A 22829-nucleotide genomic window follows, 5' to 3' on the forward strand; every position below is an offset into this window, starting at 1 on the left:
TCCTGAAGTCCACGATCATCTCCTTTTTTTGTTGACGTTGAGTGAGAGGTTATTTTCCTGACACCACACTCCGAGGGCCCTCACCTCCTCCCTGTAGGCCGTCTCGTCATTGTTGGTAATCAAGCCTACCACTGTTGTGTCGTCTGCAAACTTGATGATTGAGTTGGAAGCGTGCATGGCCACGCAGTCATGGGTGAACAGGGAGTACAGGAGAGGGCTGAGAACGGGGTGGAGATGTTGTTTCCTACCCTCACCACCTGGGGGCGGCCCGTCAGAAAGTCCAGGACCCAGTTGCACAGGGTGGGGTCGAGACCCAGGGTCTCGAGCTTAATGACGAGTTTGGAGGGTACTATGGTGTTAAATGCTGAGCTGTAGTCGATGAACAGCATTCTTACATAGGTATTCCTCTTGTCCAAGTGGAATAGGGCAGTGTGCAGTGTGATGGTGATTGCATCGTCAGTGGACCTATTGGGGTGGGAAGCAAATCGGAGTGGGTCTAATGTATCAGGTAGGGTGGAGGTGATATGATCCTTGACTAGTCTCTCAAAGCACTTCATGATGACAGAAGTGAGTGCAACGGGCGATAGTAATTTAGTTCAGTTACCTTAGCTTTCTTGGGAACAGGAACAATGGTGGCCATCTTGAAGCATGTGGGGACAGCAGACTGGAATTGGGATAGGAAAGGTTTTATTAGTCACAGTGGGTACAACATCTCCGATGCACTTCCTAATAAACTCACTCACACAGTCAGCGTATACATCAATGTTATTGTCTGAGGCTATCCGGAACATATCCCAGTCCACGTGATCGTAGCAATCTTGAAGCGTGGAATCCGATTGGTCAGACCAGCGTTGGCTAGACCTGAGCACTGGCGTTTCCTGTTTTAGTTTCTGTCTATAGGCTGGGAGCAACAAAATGGAGTCATGGTCAGATTTGTCGAAGGCAGGGCGAGGGAGGGCTTTGTATGCATCGCGGAAGTTAGAGTAGCAATGATCCAGAACGTTACCAGCTTGTGTCTCGCATTTGATATGCTGATAGAATTTAGGAAGTCATGTTCTCAGGTTAGCTTTGTTAAAATCCCCAGCTACAATAAATGCAGTCTCAGGATGTATTGGTTTCCAGTTTACATAGAGTCCAGTGAAGTTCTTTCAGGGCCGACGAGGTATCTGTGTGGGGCTTGGAGGGAGGGGGGATATACACGGCTGTGACTATAATCGAAGAGAATTCTCTTGGAAAATAATGCGGTCGGCATTTGATTGTAAGGAATTCTAGGTCAGGTGAACAAAAGGACTTGAGTTCCTGTGTGTTGTTGTGATTACACCATGAGTCGTTAATCATAAGGTATACACCCCGCCCTTCTTCTTACCAGAGAGATGTTTGTTTCTGTCATCGCGATGCATGAAGAAACCTAGAGGGCAACCAGTTGGTCCATCTCCTCTATACCATGTTTGTTGTAGGATGACAATGTCTGTATTTCTAATATCTTTGGTGAAGTCCGGGTTCCTGCTCTTTAGGTCAAAGGCAGATAATGTCAGACCTTAGATATTCCAAGATGAAATAGTGAAGACTTTGTGTTCCATAAAGTGTCCAATGTTGTTAATCATGTGGTTTGGCCTCATACCAGTAAGTGTGAGCAGAGCCTGCTGAGCATCTGATACATACCATTAGCTTGGGCTAGTGTAAGAGTGGGGGTTAGGCCTGTTTGCCTGCTCACAACCTGGGCGTATGTGTGACTAGCAGGATGAAAGTATTTTTGTGGTAGCAGGGTGGAGATAACCACTTGTGCGTTGGGGAAAGTAGAAGGAGCTTTTTCAATCACTCCCTTGAGTGCTGTGGCCACCCTTTCCTGCTCTGCTCTCAGTTTGTTTGTGCTTGTGTATATATTATGTGGCTTGGTGACCCTAGTTGGTCCTCAGACAGAAGGTCTAGGGTGCGCTGGTTGTTTGGACACCAGAGTTTAGACAATGTCTGTTTGGGAAAAAGTTTATTTTCTTGTATATATTTCCTGGTTGAGTCCATAAGGAGTAAAATCTGTGGCTTGTGTGTGTCCTTAGTGGGTGTGGGGGTATTGTCAAGGGGTCTGACAGGGGGAGGTGCTAGGAGAGGGTGGGGTCCCCTGGGGTTGGGGTTCTTCATGTATCTGTCCTGCCGTGATGTCTAGGCTATGGTCAGGGTCTAGGGTGGACTGTCCTGCTGTGGTGTCGAGATTTTGTTGAGGATCTGAGTTGGACTGTTCTGCTGGCTTCTCTAAGGGAATGGCCAGCTCTCTCATGGGCTGTTCTCTGTCTCACTTCATATTTCTCACCTCCTCCTCCAGCACTCTCACCTCCTCCTCTAGTGCTCTCATCTTATCCTGCCGCTGGGCCTCCTCTTTCCTCTCCTGCTCTTTCTCCTGTTGAAGTTGTCTCACCACAGTCCAGAGTGCAGACATGTCTCTGTCCCTCTCCAGCTCTCTGGGTCTGGTTGAGGGGAGTGTTGTTGTGCTGGACTGTTGTCTGGGTCTTTGCTGACTGGACTGAAATTATCCTTCATTTCAGTGAGGGAGTAGTGCTCTTTCCTGGGCAGTTGACTTTCCACTTGGGGTTGCTCGTCTGTGGGGTTTTAAAGGAAGAGGTCTGGTCTCTCTCGGCTGGGGTGAGGGAGTCTTTATCAAAAGACTCCCTCAGCTACAAGCTTGGCACATGACAACGTCATCAACACACGCAGTACGAGACTAGAGACTCGGTTTATTTTGCTGTAACAATAAACTACCTAATTAGCTAATAAAAGTATACAATAGTTTTCCTATTCATATCTGGATCCTGGGACACAGTTAGGGTTAACGCTGGGACCACTGATATATGTCCCGGGATCCTAGCTCTAACAAGGTGGTTATACATTGGCAAAGCAGCTAGCCTAGCTGCTAGCTATCAAGCTAGGCGACCTGGGCTACTCTTACCGGATACCTAGCACGCTAAGCGGGTAGCCCTTGTGGCTAGGACCGCACTTCGATTTGTCTTGGTTTTAGGACCACCGATTTCCAGAGTTTTCTACTGCCGGCATCTCTCATTTCACGGAGTGAATAGAGGGCTCATCCTACTATCATTACTATCATGCCTTCGAAAAAGATGAGGATCACATCTCTGCTGGGCAGGTACGTTTTCTATAAGGAAATTATACTCCAGCAGGAAAATAACTTTAAAGCTTCACAAAACAAACGGCTGGACGACCTGACTAAAGATGTACAAGACATTAAAACAAGCCTTCAGTTCACACAGAAGGATGTGGATGTATTGAAGACCACACAGGATACACTTCCCAGAAACTGTTCGTCTATGCGGAATGAAATCACCACAGTCAGGGAGGTCCTCCAGAACATGTCTGAGAAGGCAGAATGAAATCACCACAGTCAGGGAGGTCCTCTAGAACATGTCTGGGAAGGCAGAATGAAATCCCCACAGTCAGGGAGGGCCTCCAGAACATGTCTGGGAAGGCAGAATGAAATCACCACAGTCAGGGAGGGCCTCCAGAACATGTCTGGGAAGGCAGAATGAAATCACCACAGTCAGGGAGGTCCTCCAGAACATGTCTGGGAAGGCAGAATGAAATCACCACAGTCAGGGAGGGCCTCCAGAACATGTCTGGGAAGGCAGAATGAAATCACCACAGTCAGGGAGGTCCTGCAGAACATGTCTGGGAAGGCAGAATGAAATCACCACAGTCAGGGAGGTCCTCTAGAACATGTCTGGGAAGGCAGAATGAAATCACCACAGTCAGGGAGGTCCTGCAGAACATGTCTGGGAAGGCAGAATGAAATCACCACAGTCAGGGAGGTCCTCTAGAACATGTCTGGGAAGGCAGAATGAAATCACCACAGTCAGGGAGGGCCTCCAGAACATGTCTGGGAAGGCAGAATGAAATCACCACAGTCAGGGAGGGCCTCCAGAACATGTCTGGGAAGGCTGATTACCTGGATGGGCAATCCAGGAGAAATCATCTTGTAATAGATGGTATCCAGGAGAGCCAAAGTGAGACACGGGCTGAATCAGAGGACAAAGTTCGAAAGCTGTTTTCTGAGGAGCTACAATTGGATCAACAGGTTGAGCTGGAACGTGCTCACCAGTGTGGGAAACTAGGGGGCACTGGTGCTGCCAATGGTGGTGCCAATGGAGCCAGACCCAGGCCAATTGTTGTGAAATTCCTCAGCTTCAAGGATAAGCTTACAGTCCTTGAAAATCCAAACGCCTTAACGGGTCCTTCATCTTCATCAATGAGGATTTCTCAGATGCAGTCCGTCAAAGAAGAAAGGAACTAATACCAGCCATGAAGGCTGCAAGAGAACGAGGTGACAGCATATCTGAGGTATGACAAACTGATTGTTCAACCTCCCTCCCATGGAGTTAGGAGGAGCGACAGACACAAGTATTTCCGCCACACACACACACACACACACACACACACACACACACACACACACACACACACACACACACACACACACACACACACACACACACACACACACACACACACACACACACACACACACACACTGACTGACTGAGTATCTCTCTCTCAGATTCCATCTGCTGATTCATGTTTGGACATATACATACTGTAAAGCTACCAAAGAAAGGTCTGTTAATTGCTCATTTGAATATATGCAGTTTAAAAACAAAATTCATGAAATATGCTGTCTAGTGCAGTCAAACAATATTAATGTATTGGCAATATCAGAGACTTACTTGGACTCTTCTTTTGAGGATGCTGAGATCTCTATACATGGATACAATTTGTTCAGGAGGGACAGAAATAGATATGGGCTGGAGCTGCAGTTTACATCCAGAATCATATTCCAGTAAAAGAATGTAAGGACTTAATGTTGAATGGATTAGAGGCACTATGGGTTCAGGTGCATTTACCACATTTGAAACCTATACTAGTTGGTTGCTACTATAGGCCACCTAGTGCTGATGTGAAATATCTTGATGGAATTTGCAAAATGTTGGATAAGGTATCTGATGAAAATAGGGAAACATATTTTGGGGGAGATATGAATATTGATTTTTTTTAAACACCAACTGTCCAATGAGAAATACACTTATTTCTGTTGCCAATGTATGTAATCTGACCCAAGTTATGACATTACCAACCAGAACGTTCACTAATAGGTACGGTATCACATCATCAACTTGTATTGATCACATTTTTACTAACATGGCTGAACATTGTTCTAAAGCTGTATCAGTGGCACTAGGTTGCAGTGATCATAACTTGGTTTCACTCACTAGGAAAACTAAAATACCAAATTCTGGCCCTAAGGTAATCTGCCGCAGGTCCTACAGAGGTTTCAATCAGGACTCATTTGTGGATGAGATTAAGAATGTTCAATGGTTAGAGGTGTGTAGTAAGGATGATCCTGAAATGTCATGAAGTTTGTTTATGAAATTATTTATGAGAATAGCTGATAAGCTTTTTAATCCCTTTAAGAAAATGCACTGTGAGGTCAAATTGTGCCCCATGGATTGATGATGAGCTAAGAAATGTAATAATTCAACGTTATGATGCCAAAAAGTATCAGATAAATGTGGCACTCTGTTTGATAAGCAAAGTTATTGTAAATTAAGAAATCATGTGACCAAGCTAAAGAAAGGAAAGAAGAAGGGATTCTATCAGCACAAAATTGATGAAGTAAAGGGTGATGGGAAAAAGCTATGGAGAATGTTCAACACTATTATGGGTAGGAATTCGAACATGTCTGCCTCTTTTGTTGAATCAGAGGGTATATTTATTACAAAACCACATGACATCACAAACGACTTTAATGAATATTTTACAGGCAAAGTGAACAAGTTGAGGAATGCTATGATTACAACTAAAGGCTCCATGTCATATACCCTTTTAAAAGATTGTATCATGAAGGAGAGGCAATGCATGTTCAAATTTCACCAAGTAGAAAGGATGCTGTTGTCTCTTTCGGATGATAAGTCACCTGGTACAGACAATCTTGACGCCAAATTGCTTAGAGTTACAGCTAAGCAAATATCTACCACAATCTCTCAGATTTTTTATAAGTGCTTGATGTATGGGGTGTGCCCAGAAGTCTGGAAAGAGTCAAAGGTTATTCCACTACCTAAGGATAAAAAATCTGCATTCACTGGTTCTAATAGTCGTCATATAAGCTTGCTGCCTCTGTTAAGTAAATTATTGTTAAAAATTGTATCTGTACAAAACAAAGATTATTTCTAATGTCTGATAACGAGTTTCATATTCTGATAGCATGAATATAAAGAAGGGCATTCTACGAGTGCGGCCTTAGCACAAATGACAGATGATTCGTTAAAGAGTATGGATGACAGGAAGTTAGTTGGTGCAGTGTTGCTAGATTTCAGTGCTGCTTTTGATGTAATTGATCATGAACTGTTACTAGGTAAACTCAAATGTTATGGTTTTAAGTCTGCAGCTCTATCCTGGATGGAAAGCTTTATGTCCAGGAGAAGGCAAAAAGTGTTCTTTAATGGTAGCTTTTCAAACAGTAAAGATATACACTGTGGTGTTCCTCAAAGAGGTTGCCTAGGCCCACTTCTCTACTCTATCTTTACTAATGATTTACCTTCAGTAATGAACAAAGCAAGAGTGGTCATCTATGCTGATGACTCTACAATGTATAGCGCAGCATCAGAATGTAATAAGCTAACAGATGTACTGAGCAGTGAACTAAGAATGGTATCTGAGTGGGTTGATATGAACACATTGGGTTTGAACATTTCTAAAACTAAATATATTGTATTTGGTTCAAGATATATGCTTGCTGATGATCCACAATTGAATTGGTCAATGAATAGAATACATGTAGAGCAGTGAAAAAAACGTAACTACTAGGGGGTCATGTTGGATGCAGCTTTATCATGGTCAGAACACATAGATACTATTGTTATTAAGATGGGTAAGGGAATTGCTGTTACAAGAACATGTTCAGCTATGTAACATCTAGCACAATCCCTGGTTCTATCACACTTAGAGTACTGTCCGGTTATATGGTCATCTGCAGCAAAGAAAGACATAAAAAAGCTCCAAATGGCTCAAAACAGGGCTGCCAGATTAGCTCTTCATTGCTCTAACCGTATGAATATTATGCAAATACATAATAAAAGAACATCTAACGCGATAGACCATATGACTGGACAGGAAATAGAAAGCATCAACTGTCAGGTATTTTAATTATCTGTATTGTCTACTTGTTGAATGTTTGTGAAGCCTTGATTGTGGTTGTTTGTAATGTCTTGTTAATTGGTGTTGGACCCCAGGAAGATTAGCTAGTGTTACGGCATTAACTAATGGGGATCCTTATAAAAATTACAAAAATTACAAAAAAGAGAGCTTCTCCTGCTGCACTCCCTCTTTGATTCTGTGTAAGTCCAGCTGAAACTATTTTGGGTTGCCCTCTTGACAGAGGGGTAGTGTGTTAATATAGCACTGCTCCATGCCAGGGGATGGTCTGTGTTAATATAGCACCGCTCCATGCCAGGGGATGGTATGTGTTAATATAGCACTGTGCCATGCCAGGGGATGGTCTGTGTTAATATAGCACTGTGTCATGCCAGGGGATGGTCTGTGTTAATATAGCACTGCTCCATGCCAGGGGATGGTCTGTGTTAATATAGCACTGCTCCATGCCAGGGGATGGTCTGTGTTAATATAGCACTGCTCCATGCCAGGGGATGGTCTGTGTTAATATAGCACTGCTCCATGCCAGGGGATGGTCTGTGTTAATATAGCACTGCTCCATGCCAGGGGATGGTCTGTGTTAATATAGCACCGCGCCATGCCAGGGGATGGTCTGTGTTAATATAGCACTGCGCCATGCCAGGGGATGGTCTGTGTTAATATAGCACTGCTCCATGCCAGGGGATGGTCTGTGTTAATATAGCACTGCTCCATGCCAGGGGATGGTCTGTGTTAATATAGCACTGCTCCATGCCAGGGGATGGTCTGTGTTAATATAGCACTGCTCCATGCCAGGGGATGGTCTGGTTAATATAGCACTGTGCCATGCCAGGGGATGGTCTGTGTTAATATAGCACTGCGCCATGCCAGGGGATGGTCTGTGTTAATATAGCACTGCTCCATGCCAGGGGATGGTCTGTGTTAATATAGCACTGCTCCATGCCAGGCGATGGTCTGGTTAATATAGCACTGTGCCACGGGGATGGTCTGGTTAATATAGCACTGTGCCAGGGGATGGTCTGGTTAATATAGCACTGTGCCATGCCAGGGGATGGTCTGGTTAATATAACACTGTGCCAGGGGATGGTCTGTGTGGAAGATTAAGTTCCGTATGTTCCCATTTTTGTAGCAAAAGTGTCTCTGGATTATTCACGAGGAATTTTATTTTTGTACTCTTTCTGTGCCTTCTAATTTTTTACATCCAAGGGGTACTGTATTGTGATAACATCTGCACAGAGTGATGCCATGGAGCAGGGGTCCTCAAAGGCTTCTGCATTTGGGTGGGGGAGGCTGTGAAACTCTCCTGCCATTGTTGGGCTCAAAGGCTTTTACACCTCTCACTTCACACCTCAGTGCTAATTGAAGTTGGAGCCAGATTTGTTCTGTCCTAGCAAGCTTGGTAGCCTTAATTTAGCATTCAGTCCTTATAAAGTAAAATAGATTATTGTAATGTATTTTTCTTCTTGGCATTAAAAGTAGCTTCAGATGAAACATTACTCACTCAGTTCAAGGTTGGATGGTATTTTCAGGTTTCTGTTGTGCTTTTTTTTGCTGGTCATTGGTTTTCCAGAGCATTTGCTGTATAGTCCTTGGGAATAATAATATTATTTAGTAGGAATCCTTCCAGGTAATTTTGTCCAAAATCAGTTTGTAGGTTTGGAGTTTTCATTTGGAGTGAAGGTTATGTTGTGGAGGGTAGTATCCTGTATATGTCCTTGTGAAAGAATCCAAGTTTATCCAACTCTAAATCTATCTATCGTTTTGTATGCAATGAAAGGTGACAGAGCTAGAGCAGTGTTTGTCAGACCATGAGATATCCCAAAAATCGGTCTTCTCACAAAATCGTCAGTAGCATCCAAATGGTTTGTAAAGATTAGACTCTCATGAACACATACGTGTCGGTTGTTGCTCTAGGACACCCACAGACCTCACAAGATTCGTCTGAACGTCTCCCGGTACCAGTTGAAAAAATGAATGGAAGTACAGGATATATATGGAGACTGTTTCGTTCCAAAAATAAGGGGTTAAATACATTTACAAATATATATACACTACCGGTCAAAAGTTTTAGAACACCTACTCATTCAAGGGGTTTTCTTTATTTTTGCTATTTTCTACATTGTAGAAAAACAGTGAAGACATCAAAACTATGAAATAACACATATGTTGTAACCAAAAAAGTGTTAAACAAATCAAAATATATTTTATATTTGAGATTCTTCAAATAGCAACCCTTTTCCTTAATGACAGTTTTGCACGCTCTTGGCATTCTCTCAACCAGCTTCACCTGCAATGCTTTTCCAACTGTCTTGAAGGAGTTCCCACATATGCTGAGCACTTGTTGGCTGCTTTTCCTTCACTCTGCGGTCCGACAAATTCCCAAACCATCTCAATTTGGTTGAGGTCGGGTGATTGTGGAGGCCAGGTCATCTGATGCAGCACTCCATCACTCTCCTTCTCAGTAAAATAGTCCTTACACAGCCTGGAGGTGTGTTGGGTCACTGTCCTGTTGAAAAACAAATGATAGTCCCACTAAGAGCAAACCAGATGGGATGGGGTATCGCTGCAGAATGCTGTGTTAGCCATGCTGGTTAAGTGTGCATTGAATTCTAAATAAATTACAGACTGTGTCACCAGCAAAGCACCCCCACACGATAACACCTCATTCATGCTTCACGGTGGGAAATACACATGTGCAGATCATCCTTTCACCCACAAGTGTCTCACAAAGACAGCAGTTGTAACCAAAAATCGCCAATTTGGACTCCAGACCAAAGGACAAATTTCCACCGGTCTAATGTCCACTGCTCGTGTTTCTTGGCCCAAGCAAGTCTCTTCTTCTTATTGGTTTCCTTTAGTAGTGGTTTCTTTGCAGCAATTCAACCATGAAGGCCTGGTTCACACAGTCTCCTCTGAATAGTTGATGTTGAGATGTGTCTATTACTTGAACTCTGTGAAGCGTTTATTTGGGCTGCAGTTTCTGAGGCTGGTAAATGTAATGATCTTAACCTCTGCAGCAGAGGTACCTCTGGGTCTTCCATTCCTGTGGCGGTCCTCATGATAGTCAGTTTCATCATAGCGCTTGATGGTTTTTGCGACTGCACTTGAAGAAACTTGAAAAGTTCTTGACATTTTCCGGATTGACTGCACTTCATGTCTTAAAGTAATGATGGACTGGCGTTTCTCTTTGCTTATTTGAGTTGTTCTTGCCGTAATATGGCCTTGGTCTTTTACCAAATAGGGTAAAACACCGGCCTCAACGTCAACAGTGAAGAGGCGACTCCGGATGCTGGCCTTCTAGGCAGAGTTGCAAAGAAAAAGCCATATCTCAGACTGGCCAATAAAAATAAACGATTAAGATGGGCAAAAGAACACAGTCACTGGACAGAAAAACTCTGCCTAGAAGGCCAGCATCCCGGCGTCACCTCTTCACTGTTGACGTTGAGACTGGTGTTTGCGGGTACTATTTTAAAAAAGCTGCCAGTTGAGGACTTTTTAGGCGTCTGTTTCTCAAACTAGACACTCTAATGTACTTGTCCTCTTGCTCAGTTGTGCACTCCCACTCCTCTCAGTTTGCGCTGTTCTGTGAAGGGAGTAGTACACAGCGTTGTACGAGATCTTCAGTTTCTTGCCAATTTCTCACATGGAATAGCCTTCATTTCTTAGAACAAGAATAGACTGACGAGTTTCAGAAGAAAGTTCTTTGTTTCTGGCCATTTTGAGCCTGTAATCAAACCCACAAATGTTGATGCTCCAGATACTCAACTAATCTAAAGAGGGCCCGTTTTATTGCTTCTTTAATCAGAACAACAGTTTTCAGCTGTGCTAACATAATTGCAAAAAGGTTTTCTAATGATCAATTAGCCTTTTAAAATGATAAACTTGGATTAGCTAACACAATGTGCCATTGGAACACAGGAGTGATGGTTGCTGATAATGGGCCTCTGTACGCCTATATAGATAGATATTCCATAAAAAATCTGCAGTTTCCAGCTACAATAGTCCTTTACAACATTAACAATGTCTATACTGTATTTCTGACCAGTTTGCTGTTTTTTAATGGACAAAAATGCTTTTCTTTCAAAAACACAGATATTTCTAAGTGACCCCAAAATGTTGAACGGTAGTGTATATGTATATATATACAGTACCAGTCAAATGTTTGGACACATCTGCTCATTTATGGGTTTTTCTTTATTTTATTATCTATCCTGATGCCTAGTCACCTTAGTCCTGCCTTTATGTAGATATCTACGTCAAGTACCTGGTGCCCCTGCACAGTGATATGGTGCTGGTACCGGAACTTCCTGTATATAGCTTTATTATTGTGTATTTTAGTCCTCTTGTGTTACATTTTTTATTTGTATTATCATTTTTTAACTCTGCATTGTTGGGAAGGGGTCGTAACTAAGCATTTCACGGTAAAGTCTCCACCCGTTGTATTCGGTGCATGTGACATATAACATTTTATTTGATAAATATTCTGTCAAACCTCCCTGTATTCTGAAGAGCTCAATATCGCCTAGCGATTTCCACAGAGGGATATTGAAGAAATATTAGTCATTTTCTTCCACAAAGGTTTATAGAACAGATAGCCTGTCTTCTTTACTAGGTCGGAGAAGTGGGACAATCCCTAAAAGATTAGGATGACTGGTGATTATTTTGGTGCAACTACATGTCCAGTTTTAATTGAAGTGCTTATAATCATTTATGTTGTATTTTTGATTGTATTGGACCCCAAATGGCTGAATAGGCTAAACATGTTTGACTACCATAAAAGTATGTATGCTACTCTGCTGTGAGTTTGTAAACAGCATATTGACATAAGAGTCAGGGTTTGAGGCATGAGGGAATTATTTGGAAATTCATGATGACTTACTGTGATAACGTGACTGAAAAACTGACAGAGAAGAGAGAGCGAGAGAAAACAGAAACCTCTTCTTGAGAATCCCCTCCCCTTCACCAGTGTTCACCCCTCCCCTCTGTATCCTGGGGGAATCCCAGTCCTCCACTAGCATGTGTGCAGGTGTCAGCTGTGACAGCAGAGCAGGCCAGGGACCATAGGGAGGGAGGAGACCGCAAACTTTACAGCCCATCCTCCCTCCCTTCCTCCCTCCACCCACCCATCCATCCTTCCAGAGCTGGGCTGGGCTCCCTGTTGTCTAGCTAGCTCACTAAGGCTCCAAGCATCCATTCTGCTGCACTCTTCTAATCCTCGACTCTATAGTCTCTGGTCATTAGCTAACAGGCCATGACAGTGCATTCTATGGTCTAACCCTGGACATGTGTCCATTTGATGGATATGTGCATTTAGCAGCTAACTCAGATACATTACCCCCTAGCCTTGTAACTCTATGGAAACCGGAGGTATTCCCAGTGATAGAAGGTAGCTAGTTTCAGTTTCATGTTTTAAGTTGTAATGTAACATGCAGAAGTAGAGTGAAATGCCTTTCTTGCAAGCTCTAAACCCAACAATGCAGTAATCAATATCAAAGTAGTACTAAAAATAACATAAGGTAGAACAAAAACACGAGATATAAAAATATGAAATAAGAAGAACGAGAGAAGTAAGTAAGCATAATCGGGATACAGTGCCTTCAGAAAGTATTCATGCTGCTTGACTTATTTCACATTTTGTTGTAATACAGCCTGAATTATAAATTGATTCCATTTTTTTCTCACCCATCTACACACAATACCCCATAATGACAAAGTGACAATGTGTTTTTTGAAATTTGGAAATGTAAATTAAAAAAAATACAGAAATATCGAATTTACGTAAGTATTGACACCCCTGAGTCAATACATGTTAGAATTACCTTTGGCAGCGATTACAACTGTGAGTCTTTCTGGGTTTTGCATACCTGGGCTTTGCTGGGCTTTGCATACCTGGATTGTACAATATTTGCACAATATTCAAGCTCTGTCAATTTGGTTGTTGATCATTGATAGACAGGAACATTCAATGTCATTTGGTAAGCAACTTGCTGGACTTGTGTTTGAGGTTATGTCCTGCTGAAAGGTGAATTTGTCTCCCAGTGTCTGTTGGAAAGCAGACTGAACCAGGTTTTCCTCTAGGATTCAGCATGTGCTTAGCTCTATTCCCTTCATATTTATCCTAAAAGAAACTCCCTAGTCCTTGCCGATGACAGGCATACCCATAACATGATGCAGCCACCACCATGCCTGAAAATATGGAGAGTGGTACTCAGTAATGTGTTGTATTGGATTTGTCCCAAATATAATGCTTTTGTATTCAGGACATAAAGTTAATTTCTTTGCCAATTTTTTTGCAGTTTTACTTTAGTGCCTTACTGTAAACAGGATGCATGTTTTGGAATATTTGTATTCTATCCAGCCTTCCTTTTCTTCACTCTGTCAATGACGTTAGTATTGTGGAGTATCTACAATTTTGTTGATACTTCCTCAGTTTTCTCCTATCACAGCCATTAAACACTGTAATTGTTTTAAAGTCACCACTGGCCACATGGGGAAGTCTCTGAGTGGTTTCCTTTCTCTCCGGCAACTGAGTTAGGAAGGAACACCTGTATCTTTGTAGTCCAAACTGTAATAATAACTAAGTGTAATAACTTCACCATGCTCAAAGGGATATTCAATGTCTGCTTCTTTTATTTTTACCCATCTACCAATAGCTGCCCTTTGCGAGTCGTTGGAAAACCTCCCTTGTCTTTGTGGTTGAATCTGTGTTTGAAATTCGTATTCTGAGAGGAATTCTTAGAGCATAATGCATTCTGAGAGCAGTTCTTAGAGCATATCGCATTCTGAGAGCAGTTCTTAGAGCATATCTCATTCTGAGAGCAGTTCTGAGAACATACCACATTCTGTGAGGAATTCTTAGAGCATACTGCATTCTGAGAGCCGTTCTTAGAGCATATCTCATTCTGAGAGCAGTTCTTAGAGCATATTGCATTCTGAGAGCAGTTCTGAGAGCATTCCACATTCTAAGAGCAGTTCTTAGAGCATAATGCATTCTGAGAGCAGTTCTTAGAGCATATCTCATTCTAAGAGCAGTTCTTAGAGCATAATGCATTCTGAGAGCAGTTCTTAGAGCATATTGCATTCTGAGAGCAGTTCTGAGAGCATTCCGCATTCTGAGAGCAGTTCTGAGAGCATTCCGCATTCTAAGAGTAGTTCTTAGAGCATAATGCATTCTGAGAGCAGCTCTTAGAGCATATCTCATTCTGAGAGCAGTTCTGAGAGCATACCTCATTCTGAGAGCAGTTCTTAGAGCATACCTCATTCTGAGAGCAGCTCTTAGACCATATCTCAATCTGAGAGGAATTATTAGAGCATACTGCATTCTGAGAGCAGTTCTGAGAGCATATCACATTCTGAGAGCAGTTCTGAGAGGATATTGCATTCTGAGAGCAGTTCATCCCTTTTCTGGTATTAGGTTCAGTTATGTCTTGTGTTCTTTGAAGCATATCATCCAAATAGCTTTTTTGTTCCATTCAGTTGTGAAGCATACTGCTTCAAGCATTCATAAAAACTGAAACTAGCTACTCGATTGAAGACAATGTAAAATGTATCCTGTTTGACAGTGATTCTGACTTCGTCTAGAGATATGAGAGGCTGAGCTCTGGTGACCTCATCTGGCTATACATTTACATTTACATTTTAATCATTTAGCAGACGCTCTTATCCAGAGCGACTTACAAATTGGTGCATTCTCCTATAATATCCAGTGGAACAACCACTTTACAATAGTGCATCTAAATCTTTTAAGGGGGGGTTAGAAGGATTACTTTATCCTATCCCAGGTATTCCTTGAAGAGGTGGGGTTTCAGGTGTCTCCAGAAGGTGGTGATTGACTCCGCTGTCCTGGCGTCGTGAGGGAGCTTGTTCCACCATTGGGGTGCCAGAGCAGCGAACAGTTTTGACTGGGCTGAGCGGGAACTGTGCTTCCTCAGAGGTAGGGAGGCGAGCAGGCCAGAGGTGGATGAACAGAGTGCCCTTGTTTGGGTGTAGGGCCTGATCAGAGCCTGAAGGTACGGAGGTGCCGTTCCCCTCACAGCTCTGTAGGCAAGCACCATGGTCTTGTAGCGGATGCGAGCTTCGACTGGAAGCCAGTGGAGAGAGCGGAGGAGCGGGGTGGCGTGAGAGAACTTGGGAAGGTTGAACACCAGACGGGCTGCGGCGTTCTGGATGAGTTGTAGGGGTTTAATGGCACAGGCAGGGAGCCCAGCCAACAGCGAGTTGCAATAATCCAGACGGGAGATGACAAGTGCCTGGATTAGGACCTGCGCCGCTTCCTGTGTGAGGCAGGGTCGTACTCTGCGAATGTTGTAGAGCATGAACCTACAGGATCGGGTCACCGCCTTGATGTTGGTGGAGAACGACAGGGTGTTGTCCAGGGTCACGCCAAGGCTCTTAGCACTCTGGGAGGAGGACACAAGGGAGTTGTCAACCGTGATGGCGAGATCATGGAACGGGCAGTCCTTCCCCGGGAGGAAGAGCAGCTCCGTCTTGCCGAGGTTCAGCTTGAGGTGGTGATCCGTCATCCACACTGATATGTCTGCCAGACATGCAGAGATGCGATTCGCCACCTGGTTGTCAGAAGGGGGAAAGGAGAAGATTAATTGTGTGTCATCTGCATAGCAATGATATGAGAGACCATGTGAGGATATGACAGAGCCAAGTGACTTGGTGTATAGCGAGAATAGGAGTGGGCCAAGAACAGAGCCCTGGGGGACACCAGTGGTGAGAGCACGTGGTGCGGAGACAGATTCTCGCCACGCCACCTGGTAGGAGCGACCTGTCAGGTAGGACGCAATCCAAGCGTGCGCGGTGCCGGAGATGCCCAGCTCGGAGAGGGTGGAGAGGAGGATCTGATGGTTCACGGTATCAAAGGCAGCAGATAGGTCTAGAAGGATGAGAGCAGAGGAGAGAGAGTTAGCTTTAGCAGTGCGGAGAGCCTCCGTGACACAGAGAAGAGCAGTCTCAGTTGAATGCCCAGTCTTGAAACCTGACTGATTAGGATCAAGAAGGTCATTCTGAGAGAGATAGCAAGAGAGCTGGCCAAGGACGGCGCGTTCAAGAGTTTTGGAGAGAAAGGAAAGAAGGGATACTGGTCTGTAGTTGTTGACATCGGAGGGATCAAGTGTAGGTTTTTTCAGAAGGGGTGCAACTCTCGCTCTCTTGAAGACGGAAGGGACGTAGCCAGCGGTCAAGGATGCGTTGATGAGCGAGGTGAGGTAGGGGAGAAGGTCTCCGGAAATGGTCTGGAGAAGAGAGGAGGGGATAGGGTCAAGTGGGCAGGTTGTTGGGCGGCCGGCCGTCACAAGACGCGAGATTTCATCTGGAGAGAGAGGGGAGAAAGAGGTCAAAGCACAGGGTAGGGCAGTGTGAGCAGGACCAGCAGTGTCGTTTGACTTAGCAAACGAGAGAGATGATGGCTGAGCTCTGGTGACCTCATCTGGCTATACGAGAGAGATGATGGCTGAGCTCTGGTGACCTCATCTGGCTATACGAGAGAGATGATGGCTGGGCTCTGGTGACCTCATCTGGCTATACGAGAGAGATGATGGCTGAGCTCTGGTGACCTCATCTGGCTATACGAGAGAGATGATGGCTGAGCTCTGGTGACCTCATCTGGCTATACGAGAGAGATGATGGCTGAGCTCTTGGTGACATGACATGTCTGTCTTTCTGTGTCTCTGGGAGAATCTCAGTTGCATACTCCTCACGTCCTCTCTCCTCACCTCCTCAAAACCCCATTGGAAGAGAAGGACAGAGGGGAGGGACCTCATCCAATGGCTTTGAGAAGGAGAGAGGACGCGAGGATTATGCAATTGAGAATCTCTTTCTGTCTTTCTGGGTCTCTATGTTCCCCCCCTCTCTCTCCACATCTCCCTCTCTATTCCCCTCTCCCTCTCTCTCTCACGCTCTCATTTCAATTCAAATGGGCTTTATTGGCATGGGAAATGTGTTTACATTGCCAAAGCAAGTGAAATAAACAATAAACAAAACAACAATGACAAAAAACAACAAAGAGACTTAAACAAAAGAAAGACAAAAACGATCAGACATTAACACTAAACATTATACACCAAAAGTTTTTCTCTTTCTCTCTGTCTCTTTCTCTGTCTCTCTTTCTCTCTCTCTGTCTCTTGTCTTAAACCCATTTCAAGCGTGTCCCATTTAATTTCAAAATGTCTAATATCACCTCTGTTTCTCTCTCTGTGTTTAGCTAATGCCCCAAAGTTGAAGCGGTTGAGGAACCTGATGGTGGATGAGGGGAGCAGGCTCACTGTCAAGTGTGAGGCTACAGGAAACCCCAGCCCTACCTACAAATGGTTCAAAGATGGCAGTGAGCTCAAGAAAAGCAGAGAGGTCAAAATAAAGTCCAGCCAGTGAGTCCATCTACAATCCCTTGAAGCTCCTAATATATTTAGCATGTGGTAGTATTAGCAAAACAGACAAATGTCAAAAGTCACCGTGTGGCAGTAATTTCTCCTTCAGTAGTTTTCTCCTAATGCTTTTAGCAGCTGACCCAAAGGATGAAAAGCATTTTCGAAAGTGAAACATCAACACAGAGACACATTATTTATGAGAGTATGCCAGGGATTTGTGAGCAAATTCCTTCATTAGTGAAATAACAGAAAGTATACTTTGCAGCGTAGAAGTGTTTAGCGACTAGGTGGCCTTTTAAATTAAAGTTGGTTACTGGGTTGATGAATGGGACAGGCCCTAGATTCCTCAGTGTTCCATATTGCAAATCTTTACCTTCCTGTAAATTCTTACCTGCTGAAATTACAAACTGCATCAAAATCGACTCTGACTAACTGGCTTCTATCCCGCTCTAATCTGGTTTGTATGGCGACTCCCCGTTTTTGTTGCTAGGCTACAGTAGGTTCTTCTACCCCTGTTGTGTTGTCGTCCTCTGTCCCCAGACACTTGTTGTGCTTCCATGTCATTTTGGTTCCCCTGAGTCAACTGTTTGTGTCTGCCACAGGAAGAACTCCAGGGTCCAGATCAGCAGAGCCAAGCTGGAGGATTCTGGGAATTACACGTGTGTGGCAGAGAACCTTCTGGGGAACTCCAACTCCACGAGCACTGTTCATGTCCAAAGCAGTGAGTACTGAGCCATGGCCTAACTGTCTGTAAGAGAAGAGGGAATACTGGCATGATGCAGAGTGTATGTCTGGAGCATGTATGAGCAAAGAGATGGAGTGTTGGATATTGTCAAGATCACATTAGGCAGGATTAGGTGGCCGCCAATGGCGACAGATTGACGAGGATGGCATTTTCTGTGCTAAACTGACCAAGACGCACCTGCAACAACACATAAAACCTCACATAATTCTGCCCAAAAACAATGACAATTTCTCTCAACCAGTGGCATATGGGTTTTTTAGGTGAGCTCTGTAATCTCTGTAATCTCTTCTCCTCGTTCTTCCCAACAGCGGTGTAACTGTCTTCTCTGTCTTGTGGCAGAATGAGTGATTTGCTGCACAGAGGAAGTGTGTGTGTGTGTGTGTGTTTGTGTGTGTGTGGGTGTCTCGCTCTGGAGGGGAGGCAAGGCAGGCGGCGAGACAGGGCGTATCAGGGTTGGTATGTCCACAGGCTGGGGGAGGGGCTCACCCAGACGATATCAATAAAGAAATGGCGGCAAATATGGTGAAGAGAGGTAAACCAACAGTATTTTGCTGTGTTTAGCCAACATTTAGGCAGGAAGCTTGATATGAACAGAGTTGGCAAAAAAAAACTTCAATACATGAATGAATGAATGAATGAATGAATGTATGAATGTCTTGTATTGAATGTGTGTGATAAGATATAGCCCTTCTGTAGTGTTCTGTTTTCCTTGGTCATCTTTTCCTGGGTTGTCTTTTCCTGTCATAATTGAATGATTTATTTAAATATTTTTTGCAGGTACAATATGCGTTGTTGTTGATGTGAACAGAGGGAATATGATTGATTTGAGAAGCTGCCTGGGTTGCTATTCATCCTAAGGTCATGAGAGAAATGGCTACTCTGGTGAAAGGCTGCAGTGGTGTATGCCTGCCTGCTGCAGTGGTGTTGCTATAGCAGTATATAGCCGCAGTATTATCTGTGTATGTGTGCCTGCTAGGGAGAGAGAGAAAGAGTCAAGGAGGCAGCAAAAGCAAGACAGTGAGAGAGTGACTGAGAGAAAGCAAGGTAGATGGAGGAAGGGAGTGAGTGAGGGAAAGGAGGAGCGAGAGAGAGAGAGAGTATAAAGGGAGAGACAGAGTAATGGGAGGAGGAGCAGACCCAGCTGCTTTGCAGAGGAAACTGTTTCACACCCATTTTCGAACGCAGTCAGAGTTTGCAGGCTTTGTCCAGAGGCAGCCAGTAACACAGGGTTTCTCTCACCATTACCACTAGTAGCATTATGTCACATCTCTTCCTGAACCTACACCCTCACCGTGTCACCTCACTCCAGACACACACACACATTCATACAAGCTTTTCAGATAATTGCCTACAGTAATTGGGATTGTTAGTAATGTTGGCCGTCACTCCGGTTTTGCTCTCCCATAAAGGTTGAACAAGGGTGATCACAGAGAGGGAGATGAAGTGTGTGTGTGTGTGTATGTGTGTGTGTGTGTGTGTGTGTGTGTGTGTGTGTGTGTGTGTGTGTGTGTGTGTGTGTGTGTGTGTGTGTGTGTGTGTGTGTGTGTGTGTGTGTGTGTGTGTGTGTGTGTGTGTGTGTGTGTGTGTGTGACCATGAGCTCTAGGGCCTATGGGTAATGAAGACAAACAGCTCCTATCCCCAGCACTATCATTTCTCTCCCCAGAGGGAACCAATAGTGGTGCCTCTGGATACTGATTGCTCTGTCGGAGGCAGGCCCTGAGAAGCCAGCCCCAACACATGCTGTCCTCCCTCCCTCGCTCCACCACCCAGCCCCAGACTGCTCCGCTGTGCGAGCCTATGGCTCCTCTCCCTGTCTAGGGTCAGCCGCTGGGGAGGGCCTTGAGCATGGGGGTCTGTCTCTGTATGTCAAAAACAGGGAGAGGGCAGGCTGGACGTAGCCTGTGATCTGGTGGACGGGCCATTTCACAATGAAGCAGACCCACTAAATATATTTTCACTTTGGTGCTGTTTTACAGGGCAGTGATCACTCTGTTACAGTGAATGAAAGGTTGTAACCACAACCAGATGAATAATTAGCTGTGAGCTGTGCTGCTGGGAACTTATCTGATGCGGAGTATCACTTAGACTGTCTGAGCCTAACCAACCTGAACCACAGTCCTATGATGATATCTGAGGTAACTGGAGCTCACTAAACACCATTATAAACTGGGTGGTTCAAGCCCTGACTGCTGATTGGCTGACCGCTAACCACTTGAGCAATCTGGAATCTGGATTTATGATTTAACAAGACATGAGAGATGGGAAATGGAGTTAGTGAGATTTACAGATGAGCAGTATTGTAAACCCCTGTAGTTATTGTATATTTCTTTACATAGGCCCTAGACCTAGACAATAAATGACCTGTATTCATACTAAATTAATAAATAAAAGGCCTTTTCATACTAAATGAATAAATCAATGGCCTTTATTCATACTAAATTAATTTATTAATTTCCTGTATTCATACTAAATGAATAAATCAATGGCCTTTATTCATACTAAATTAATTTATTAATTTCCTGTATTCATACTAAATGAATAAATAAATGGCCTTTATTCATACTCATTTTTACAAGCTATTTGATTTTACCAATGTAACCATGCAACACCAAACTAGTGCCGTTCATCCGATAGGAAAAGCCGAGAAGTGCAGAACATGTTTCACAAATCTGGTGTTGGAAAAAACAACTGTTGTGTTCTCTGTAAAAACTGCACGGACAGTGAACTTGCTCTTCTCATGCATGTTTAAAATGAGGGGAAAGTATGTTGTATGGTGGCACTGTGCCAACCGTGCAGTATGCCGATGATATCCAATTGCTACTCTTCTGTGGAGATTTTTACCAACGTCACTGTTTTCACCAGGAAAAACAAACACACATTGTAAATGGACAAAGTGGCAATTATTGTTCTACTGCACACAGACGGCAGAGTGGGTGGCTGGGTTTATTGATTTACTTGGTCCATCACTATTTTGGTCTAGCGCAGTAGTAGTGCGTGGGTAAATTCACTGGGGAAACCGAGCCCAAAAACAAAAAAAGCCATATTACAACCTATGTGTTGTGATAATTGCGTTGTATGCTCTATAACCTGTTAGTTCATATGCCTTGCGACCGTGATATATAGGCCTAAAACTGGAGAGCAACCTCTCTCCGGTGAAGTCCACAAAGCATATTGCGGGCTCCCGACTGGTGCAGCAGTCTAAGGCACTGCATCTCATGGCTAGAGGTGTCACTACAGACACCCTGGTTCAAATCCAGGCTGTATCACAACCAGCCGTGATTGGGAGTCCCATAGGGCGGCACACAATTGGCCCAGCGTCCTCCGGGTTTGGCCGTTCTAGGCCATCATTGTAAGTTTGTGGGCACCGTTTGTCACTGTTATAGGGCAATTCATTTATTGTTTAAGTGTTGTGTTGTCTTATGTAGTGGCTTTGCTGGCATCTATCTAATAAACATTTTGAGAGTTTGCCCAAACCAAGATTGGACTCACTGGACACTCCTTACCGCCAATGCATCCTCCTCGCTTTCATGTTGACGAAACGGTCTATGACTCTGTCATACAGTACACACTTTTTTTGTCCTAGGCTACCTGGCTAAAATGCTTGCTCGCTAGCCTAGCTTCCTTCATGGGCAACGTTAACTAGTTAACATTAGCATTCTAAATCTAGCTACTTATTGAACTTCCATCCCTTCAAGTCCACGGGCACAATGTATGGTTGGATCAGAATCGTCATTATAATGTTTGACCAGTATGGAGAATTAAGTAAAACCACAAGCCCAAATCTCCATCCATGGCTCATTTAGGAAAGGGTCAATTTTAGCTAGCTATCCACCGGAGGACAACAACACAATGAGATGCATGAATTCAAGTTGTTTCTGTCAATGATGTATTTATCTCAATGTGATATGATTGGAGTGAAGCCAAACCCAAACTGGCTTCTCTTGATACTTTTTTGGGGTGTGCCAGGACCAGTCACAGTTGAGCTCAGTCAGTTTAGCTCAATGCTGATTGGCTATTGTTTTATAGTTTTTTTTATCAAGGGAGGCCAAATGATTGCTGGCTTCCCTTGCCTTCTAAGCTATGGCTTGCCTAGACCCCTAATGTACAAGTTTATGTTTTACCTAGACCCCTACAGTACAGGTTATGTTTTACCTAGACCCCTACAGTACACGGTTATGTTTTACCTAGACCCCTACAGTACACGGTTATGTTTTACCTAGACCCCTACAGTACACGGTTATGTTTTACCTAGACCACTACAGTACAGGTTCATGTTTTACCTAGACCCCTACAGTACAGGTTAATGTTTTACCTAGACCCCTACAGTACAAGTTAATGTTTTACCTTGACCCCTACAGAACAGGTTAATGTTTTACCTAGACCCCTACAGTACAGGTTAATGTTTTACCTAGACCCCTACAGTACACGGTTATGTTTTACCTAGACCCCTACAGTACACGGTTATGTTTTACCTAGACCCCTACAGTACAAGTTAATGTTTTAC

The 22829-nt window shown here is 43.9% G+C and overlaps 1 protein-coding gene across 3 annotated transcripts in view; it reads left to right on the forward strand.

The window, feature by feature from the left end:
- The window catches only part of nrg2a (neuregulin 2a), a 193116-nt gene that overhangs the window by 97229 nt on the left and 73058 nt on the right, over nt 1–22829 (forward strand). For all 3 annotated transcript variants that reach the window (XM_045690100.1, XM_045690101.1, XM_014129434.2), the window contains exons 2-3: nt 17417–17579; nt 18182–18300. In XM_045690100.1, coding sequence (XP_045546056.1) covers nt 17417–17579; nt 18182–18300 — 282 coding nt within the window. The remainder of the gene's footprint in view (nt 1–17416; nt 17580–18181; nt 18301–22829) is intronic.

Source organism: Salmo salar, chromosome ssa11 (genome assembly GCF_905237065.1).
Source record: "Salmo salar chromosome ssa11, Ssal_v3.1, whole genome shotgun sequence".
Lineage (NCBI taxonomy): Eukaryota > Metazoa > Chordata > Actinopteri > Salmoniformes > Salmonidae > Salmo > Salmo salar.